This window comes from Pinus tabuliformis, chromosome 2_2, assembly GCF_031772625.1.
Source record: "Pinus tabuliformis cultivar Carrire ecotype Pingquan chromosome 2_2, CPIR1, whole genome shotgun sequence".
NCBI classification, from domain to species: domain Eukaryota; kingdom Viridiplantae; phylum Streptophyta; class Pinopsida; order Pinales; family Pinaceae; genus Pinus; species Pinus tabuliformis.
The window spans coordinates 483,331,333-483,341,256 of NC_142300.1; the positions used below are offsets into that span (position 1 = coordinate 483,331,333).

At 30.7% G+C, this 9,924-nt stretch overlaps 1 protein-coding gene across 1 annotated transcript; it reads left to right on the forward strand.

The window, feature by feature from the left end:
• Positions 1-7,992: 7,992 nt before the first annotated feature.
• LOC149193455 (calcium uniporter protein 5, mitochondrial-like) lies at positions 7,993-9,301 on the forward strand. Its single transcript, XM_089406667.1, has 2 exons — positions 7,993-8,586; positions 8,702-9,301. Exons 1-2 carry the CDS (start codon positions 8,110-8,112, stop codon positions 9,110-9,112), a joined length of 888 nt encoding a protein of 295 aa, XP_089262793.1. The 5' UTR covers positions 7,993-8,109; the 3' UTR covers positions 9,113-9,301.
• Positions 9,302-9,924: the final 623 nt, after the last annotated feature.

Sequence of the window (9,924 nt, forward strand, 5' to 3'; positions counted from 1 at the left end):
AAAGTATTGCAAATTAGTGGCTTTTATATCGAATTCCTATGAGTTTTGTAATATAAATATTAAATTTGCAAATTAGTGGCTTTATGGCTAGAGAAGAGAAAAAAACGTGTATATCAAGTTTTGTAATATAAATATTAAATTTGATGTTATGTGGAGAAAGAGTTAGTAAATTTAGAAACATATAATAATCTTAAAATAAAATAGTATGTTTTATCCTATATTTTTTATGTTTTTGGTACTGAATGACATAAATATATTAAGTTTTGGTTAAATTATTGCAAAATAAAGGTTAGTAGTTTGTTTTTTGTTGTTTTTTTTTTGGTGATTAGTGAAATTAGCAATTAGGGACATGTACTCAATTTATTAGTTACCACTATACTAACTAGATGCATCATCTTTATCTTTAGTGTGGATATGGGTTAATGAGGGGATCCAAACAAGGATCATGGATGGGAAGGCATTGACTACCACTATAACCACTAAGTGCACCACCCTTATCCCTAATGTAAATATCAAGTTTTGTAATATAAATATTAAATTTGATGTTATGTCATTATGGAGAAAGAGTTAGTAAATTTAGAAACATATGATAATCTTAAAATAAAATAGTATGTTTTATCCTATATTTTTTATGTTTTTGGCACTGAATGACATAAATATACTAAGTTTTGGTTAAATTATTGCAAAATAAAGGTTAGTAGTTTGTTTTTTTTTTGTTGTTTTTTTGGTGATTAGTGAAATTAGCAATTAGGGACATGTACTCAATTTATTAGTTACCACTATACTAACTAGATGCATCATCTTTATCTTTAATGTGGATATGGGTTAATGAGGGGATCCAAACAAGGATCATGGATGGGAAGGCATTGACTACCACTATAACCACTAGGTGCACCACCCTTATCCCTAATGTAAATATCAAGTTTTGTAATATAAATATTAAATTTGATGTTATGTCATTATGGAGAAAGAGTTAGTAAATTTAGAAACATATAATAATCTTAAAATAAAATAGTATGTTTTATCCTATATTTTTTTATGTTTTTGGCACTGAATGACATAAATATACTAAGTTTTGGTTAAATTATTGCAAAATAAAGGTTAGTAGTTTGTTTTTTGTTGTTGTTTTTTTGGTGATTAGTGAAATTAGCAATTAGGGACATGTACTCAATTTATTAGTTACCACTATACTAACTAGATGCATCATCTTTATCTTTAATGTGGATATGGGTTAATGAGGGGATCCAAACAAGGATCATGGATGGGAAGGCATTGACTACCACTATAACCACTAGGTGCACCACCCTTATCCCTAATGTAAATATCAAGTTTTGTAATATAAATATTAAATTTGATGTTATGTCATTATGGAGAAAGAGTTAGTAAATTTAGAAACATATAATAATCTTAAAATAAAATAGTATGTTTTATCCTATATTTTTTATGTTTTTGGCACTGAATGACATAAATATACTAAGTTTTGGTTAAATTATTGCAAAATAAAGGTTAGTAGTTTGTTTTTTGTTGTTGTTTTTTTGGTGATTAGTGAAATTAGCAATTAGGGACATGTACTCAATTTATTAGTTACCACTATACTAACTAGATGCATCATCTTTATCTTTAATGTGGGTATGGGTTAATGAGGGGATCCAAACAAGGATCATGGATGGGAAAACATTGACTACCACTATAACCACTAGGTGCACCACCCTTATCCCTAATGTAGGCATAGGTTAATGAGAGGATCCAAACAAGACCCTCATAAAAATTTTACATAGCATATTTACATGCTTTGCAAACTGAGCTACCCACAAGGACTAAGAAAAAGATTACTTTAAAAAATATTAATACCATTAAAAAACATTCACATCTAAATTTAATAAGAAATTATGACATAATTAAAAAAAATAGAGAAAAATAAAATCAAAATATTATATAAATGTTATTAACCTAATTTAGAAAATAGAAACTAAAAAACCAATATTATTAAAATAAAAAACAACTTTCACAAACTCCATAATAAAATATAACATTATACCATTCTTAAAATAAAAAACAACTTTCACAAACTCCATAATAAAATATAACATTTAACATTGTACCATTCTTAAAATACCTTGAAATAAAAATAAGGACTCATTTTTATAATACTACAAAAATAAAATAAAATCACTTTCTTTTAAATCACCTTCTATATATCTGCATTACTATTATCTGCATTTTTCAATTTACAAATATTTCTACAATTACAAAATTATAAAAATTTAATTACTGGATTTTAATTTAAAAATAAATAAATAAACAAACTAATTAAATTTTTAAACAACAATAAACACAATTTAAATAAATGCTAACCATCATCATTAATTACCGAGTAAACTAATCTAAAATCAGCCACCACGAATAATACCTTAAGCAGGATCTTGCACTCCTCATAGGACACACAAAAAAGTTCAGAGACATTGCCATGTGATGGAAAGAGGCGTAACAAATCCTAGCGCTTGTGGGCTCCACTCCGTCATGGTGCTGTTGTGCCTTATTGATGATGACGTGCCTTATTGATGATGACGAGGAAACCTCAATGGGTAGCACTCCTGTGTCCCACGGAGAAAGTTGAGAAAGTTTAATAACTTTGATTTTTTGTGGTGGAAAGTTGAGAAAGTTTAATAACTTTGCTTGTGCTTGACATTGGCCCCCATTTGTTGAGTTTGTGTTGGGTATATATGGATGTATGACTCACATACTTTTTTTTGACAATAATGTTTCAGGAATAATTTAGTAAGGGGTTAAAATTTATTTTGTAAGAAGCGTTTCTTTTAAATTAATTTAGAGCCGTAGTTTTACATCATGGTTAGGATGGATAACGGAATTTCGTTTAAAGAAGTTTTTTGGGTAGTTGTTTAAGATAATTTTAAAAAATATATTGTTTTATATTATTAAAATAAACTTAGATATATGGTTGTCACATTTAAATGATTTTTCTCGTCTTTCAGAGATATGTACCCACAATTTATAAGTTCTTTTATTATCTCAAATTACAAAAAAAAAGTCATCTTAGTTTAAGATAATTAAAATCCATAAAACAAGTAAATACTTTTTATTATCTCAAAATACAAACAAAAAAAAGTCAGGTTAGTTTAAGATAATCAAAATCCATAAAGCAAGTAAATAAAATTAAAATTTATTTAGTAGAATAATAATATAAAATTTATTTAGTAGATATAATAACTATTTATTTAATTTACTTGTAAAATGTTTTTAAATGTTTGTGAAATTTCATTTTGTAATAAGAATATTAGAATATATTTTATTTTATTTTAAATGGTTATATAATGGTTTTTGAATTTATTTAAAATAATTTTATAATATAATAATTAATTTGAAAATTATTTACTTACATAGGTGTATGTTTTGGAATTGGGTTTTAGAATTTTAAATTAATTACTAGGTGGATGGCAGAGATGTAATTTTTATGGAATAATCTAGGTTATTAGTAATAGTATAGACAAATAAGAGGTTGAGATTTATCTCTAAAATAGTTATGCACTTTTTTCTTTTTTAGTTTAATAGACTAATTCCAAAAGTAATATAGGAACAAGTATCATATAAAAGGAAGTATGGTTTTTTGGGTATGTTTTATTAATAAGCCATGATATTAGCTCATAGTATTATAACAAAGCCTATATAGATTAAAAATCTACATGGTAAAATGGCGTGAATCTCTATAATTAAAAATCTTATTACATTTTTTTCCTAAATATCTATGCTTAATTTACATATTAATTCATTTAATAATAATAATAATAATTTAATTAATTTTTATGATTTTTTTTAATTTTAATAACTTAAGATATATTATCAAGTAAATATTTTATTAAATATCATAAATATTTATTAATCATTTAATTTGTGCAATTATATTAATTTAAACAAATATTTAATTTAATTATAAAAATTATTTAAACAAATTATAAATTATTTTTAATAATATATATATTTTTAATTTACCGCAAACAATTTCTATTTGTACATATTTTTAATCTTTAATATTAATCAATTTCAAATCAATTTTGTTTGGGAAAAAATGGAAACAAAGAAATCCTGAGCAATAATGGTAAATGTAAGGTGAGAATTTATCATTAGTGGGATGAGGAAAGCATCATGTACTTTAATTTTTCACCTACCTTTTAAGGCCAAATTAATTCATTGCATTCTATTTTTACATATTTTTAATCTTTAATATTAATGAATTTCGAATATTTTTAATCTTTGATATTAATGAATTTCAAATCAATTTTGTTTGGGAAAAAAAATGGAAACAATGAAATCCTTAGCAATAATGGTAAATGTAATGTGGAGGAATGCCTGCATTTTTCAGGACTCCATGGCTCCTATCTGCTCCACGTTGGTGCACATTTCAGCTATACTCGAGCCCGCTTGTCAATGATGGCTCTTCTTCTATCGTTTTGTTCTATCCCCTCTCAGCCTCTTTCTCTGAACTATGCTGATCCTTTTCTTTTTTGGATGACAACCTGTTTTGTTTTGATATTTTGGGTCTACTCATAAGATTTTGTTCTGATCTTTATCGACAATGTCCTAGATTTCTGCTTGAGCCAGGCTCCAGCTATACCTTTCCTGCATTTTCAGTTCTGAATGCTGACATGTAATATTTAATGCTCATTATATTTTCTTAATATAATACTATTCTGATTTTCTTTCTGAAAAAAAAAATGTAATGTGAGATTATTATTAGTGGGATGAGGAAAGCATCATGTCCTTTGATTTTTCACCAACCTTTTAAGTCCAAATTAATTCACGGCACAGGAAGGCAGGTAATAATCAAAATTGAATTCTTTAACCTCTCTTAAAAGAATTAACTCTATTTTAAAAAGTTATTTATAGGTTATTTATTATATATATAAATTATTTGTTATTTATAAACAAAAATTTTAAATGGTAAAGAAAATAAATTTATTTTAAAAAATTATTGATAAAGTATTTTAATTAAAAATAATTTTTTATTTAAATAATTTTTTATTTATGGAAAAAAATAAAAAATTTAGTTGCGTACTGTATGAAAATGGATATAAATTATGAGTTAAATTTAAAATTTAATTCAATTAAATAATAGGGTGATTTTAATGAGTAATTTTTTGTAATTGTTTTTATTTATATAGATTTTAAAACTTCTAAATTATTAGTATTTTAATTTAAATATAATGATATTAAATTTATATGTTTATCAAACTCCATAAGGTATCTAAAATCACTTCAATTTTTTTATAGTGTATTCATAAATCATCATTCTTCAATAAAAATCTAACCAAGAAAGAATTTTTGTACTAAACATAATTTTTTTAATTAAACATAATTATAATATATTTAAAATATAAATCCAAATTATAGTTTGCATCTAACATTTAGATACATCAAACAATTATATAAGTATTTACAAAAATATTTATTTATTTATTTTTCTAAGTAAGGTTAATCTATTAAGAGGAAAAAAGGTATTTACAGAGAGGAACTAGCTGTGAAAGAAAACAGCCTATCTCAGCTTGCCGAAGAACTAGTTCTAAGACTGCCCCAACAAAGGGGAAACCAGTCTGATAGTGCGGGAATTACAAAAAGAAAGACATCATTGAACATTTCCCTCAGTTAGAACTAGTTCTAAGACTGCCCCAACAAAGGGGAAACCAGTCTGATAGTGCGGGAATTACAAAAAGAAGGACATCATTGAACATTTTCCTCAGTTTTCTGAAGAGAGCTAAGAAAACAACATAAAACCAACAATTCATCCTCCTGGATGTACCTACGTGGACAAAAAAGAGGTGGAACCAAACGTTAGATGAAGTGCCACCTGGCATTCAAAATTTGGTTGATGAACTCCTCCGTGGCAAGTTCCTCCACCATCGGGCAGCTCCAATCTTCGCGGTTATCTGGCTGAGATTGCTCGCCTTCTCCTCTTCCTTCAGCCTGCTGCGTGTTCTCCTCGTTCATCTTGCCCACTTCCATGGCTAGCTTGGCACGCTGAGGCTCTGAATCCTCCTGCCTTTCCCTCATAACCTCCTTCCCTTTCCGCTTGGGTTGTCCACCATGCGCAATTGCCTTGTCTCTTCTTTCGTTCTGCTGGTCTTTGCGGTGACTAGGCTCCGGTTTAGGCATATCGCCTCCAGGGCAGGGCATCTGGGCACTCTGAATCGATTCCTTGGAGAAGGAGATGGAGATGGTGGCAGTGATAACTGGCTGGTTGAGAGTGCTGCGGAAGTGGAAGAGCGTGGTATGGGGAGAGGGGTGCTGGGGCAGAGGAAATGGATCTGAGCGAAGGCCTGCTCTACCTCATCCGCTTCTAGTGTTGGGATAGCGAGGATTTTCCGCAGAGGAAGAGGGAGACCCTGAGGTGCTGCGCCTCCGGACTTGCTGTCAAGCGCTGCCACCTCTCAAACCGCCCCTTATGCTAATTAACCGCTGTCTCACCATGATGGGAAATGGAGCAGAGAGAGCGCACAGGTATTCCGAGCGAGGAGAAAAGAGCAAATTTGGAGCTGGCGGAGGGCGCGTCTCAGAAGCCGAGCATGACCCAACAGCGTCCCAGAACCCACCTTCGCCCGACCAACAATGCATATGAAACTTCCAACCGAGACCATGGCTATACATGAGATTGATTACAGCCAGCTCTCCTCGACTATCCCCCGCCATAACTTCTGCAATTAATGGAGTCGAAGCCCAGCTATACCTGAAGCATTCGGAGGTGATGGTCCGGTCCAGGTTCCGGCTGTGCATGCTGTCATCCCAATGCTTGAGACCATGTGAACGCACCCTCCTCTGTATGAGGCTCGTCCCATCCTTATCCAGGTGGTGCTGGGCTGGCAGGTGTCGTCCTACTTTGCCGCACCCCTGTCCCATCTCCTTAAATACCAACTAAAGCACTCGCATCCGGGGAAAAATATTTTATTTTAATAACTATTATCATTTTTAATATTTTGGAATTCCTAAAAAATGATATTATGAAAAACATTTACAATTTTAATGTATATAATCTATTATAAAACTATGTTTGAAACTAATCGGTTTATTATTATTTTTTTCTTACTTTAAATAATAATTTTACATTAGTATGGGTTACTTAATTATATATATAGATATATATATATATATATATATATATATATAATTTATATCACTAAAAATATATTAAATTTTTTGGTTTTTTAAGGGCTAAATAAATTTATATTTAAAATAAATTTAAATTACAATTATTTATTTAACAATTGATTAACCTAAAGTTATATTTAAAATTTATATTAAATTATAACTTATTTCGTTTAACATGCTAAAAATACGTAAAGATAATATTTTATTTTGAATTTTTTTTTAATATAAAAATTAATATAAATATGTATTAATTTGTAAAAATTGAATATTTATCGTAATTTTTTTTAATAAACTTTCCAGAAATATTTAATTAAAAAAATTCATGAAAATATATCTTTTTAATTTGAAATAAAAAATTATTTTCAAATTTAATAATGGAAAGGTATATTTTTTTGTAAGCGGATCTTATATTACATATGATTACATTAATATTTAAAGAGGTTTTTTTTAAGTTTGGATAAAATTATATTATTATTATTATTATGTCCAATATATATGGTTGTGATCAAAACTATCACTCTGATCCAGACTGATCAAGAAAAAAATTAAACCAATAACTTTATATCAAATAATTTCTTAACAAAATACCTCATCACTACCTATACTAAAACGCTAAATAATTGAAAATTATAATAGTAATTGAAATTAAAAGTATCGTTTCCGATTTAAACGCTCGCTATGCGGAGAATCCATAGATGCTTTGTAAGGTCTTGTCTATCACGGTCATTCGTCCGTGTCATCTTTCGGAAATCCACCACAACATTGGCCGGACCAAATTCCGATTACCCTTCTGGGTCCACCACGTTCCTCATAAATACCAGAGACTCTGATGGCGTCGACCGATCACTTCCCTCCATTTTCTGTTGCTCTGTTCCTGGAATCCAGCCGCAGTCTGCAGTGCTATGATTTTAGCTCTCATTGGCTTCCTTTGGTGAGATTCTGTGAGTTGAATTCATGGCTACCGTCAGTCGCAGAGCCTGTGCCTGCCTCCGCAATGTCCCTCATGCCCTTCGTCTCGGAGGAGATTCGAACCTGCGACCGCAGAGCCTTTTTGGAGGGCATCCTCCCCGTTTCATGCACGGTCGGGAGCAAACGCAGTTGAGCCATTCTCAGTCTCCGTCCCAGCTTTTCCCTCCCTCGCAACTATTCTTCGGCTGGCGGGAACAGTTTCAGAATTTAGACGTCCGCCCCCCTGCGGGGCAGATATCGGTAGAGGACGGCAGGAGACTATTGAAATTCGTACGTCTGGAGGCTCTCAAACACAGACTGGAAAGGATTCAGAACGACTGCGTTTCGTATGAAGAGTTGCTGCGAGTTTGCATGGAGTCCGAGGGATCTTCAAAGGCGGAAGCGAAAGGGATGGCTAAGCTACTGGACGAATCGGGACATATCCTCATTTTAAACAACACTGTGTATCTTCATCCTGACAAGGTATCCCATTTAATTCAGCCCTTATTTACGGTTTCCAGAATTGGGAATTCGCTGATTTAGGACTTTTGATCTTGGGGTTTCACTAAAAATTCTTTAATTTTTTTCATGGTTTCAGATTGCAAGAGCTTTTGAGAAGGCAATGCCCGTTTCTCTGGCACCGAAGAGCAATGTTTGCAGAGAGGAGCTGGAGAAATTGGAGAAAGAGAAGGCGGAGATAGATCAGAAAGCTAAGAGTCACGCCATGACTGAATTACGGTTGGGCTTGGGATTTTTCGGGCTTCAAACTGCGGGTTTAATGAGGCTGACATTCTGGGAGCTGTCATGGGATGTGATGGAACCCGTATGCTACTTTCTCGCATCTATATACTTCATGGCGGGGTATCTATTCTTCCTTAACACAACCACAAATCCTTCATTCAAGAGCTTCTTCAATACTCGCTTCAGTGCCAGGCAGAGCAGACTGATGAAGAAAAGGAATTTCGACATAGAACGCTTAAGAGAGCTTCGGAGGTTATGTAGGCCTTAACAATAAAGTCCTCTTATTGTTGCAGGGGTATGTGCAAATTTTAGGATCAGACTTCTGCTGCGCATACTTTTGACTGTATATAGCTTCCTTTTTTTCTTTACATTTTATAAACAAGATCTCGGTTTCAGGTTTCATCATGATCGACCAAAAAATTCTTTGAGTTTAAGAAACAATTTTGCATTACTTTTCCGTCAAAATATTTCCGTATTTAATTATTATAATATTCTTACCAAACCTTGGAAAATTAACCAATTATACATACCTTACGACTGGTTTTTCTTATTTATATATTTAATAAATAATATATAATATTTTGTCCTTTAACGATTTAATAAATAATAAATAATATCTTGTTTTGAGGATGAATTATATTAATTAGTTTTAAATATCAATCAAATTTGTAATAAATAATATTTTGTTTTAAGGATGAATTATATTAATTGGTTTTAAATATTAATCAATTTTGTAGTAAATAATATTTTGTTTTGAGAATGAATTATATTAATTAGTTCCAAATATCAATCAAAATCAAATTTTAAGATGTGTTTAATACGAAAGATTAAGATGTGTTTAATACGAAAGACTAATATTTATATAATCTTCTGGTCAAAAAAACTTATTATTTGTTTTTCTTTATAATTGGTAAATTGTTTTAATTTATTTTTCATTAAGATAAGTCCATGACCAACTTGGTCGACCAAAACAATCCATTAGCATAGGTAAAGGTAGAAACAAAAGAGTTTAATGTGTATTCTCACCCATCAAAATTTGATGGTCGTTTTCAACTTAAGGAATTTCGTTATACTTTCAAG

What these genes read in the sequence shown, in the direction of transcription:
- LOC149193455 (XM_089406667.1), top strand. Translation starts at nt 8,110, where the DNA reads ATGGCTACCGTCAGTCGCAGAGCCTGTGCCTGCCTCCGCAATGTCCCT. An exon ending in TGTATCTTCATCCTGACAAG is followed by an intron (nt 8,587 to 8,701) that starts GTATCCCATTTA and finishes TCATGGTTTCAG; the next exon opens with ATTGCAAGAGCTTTTGAGAA.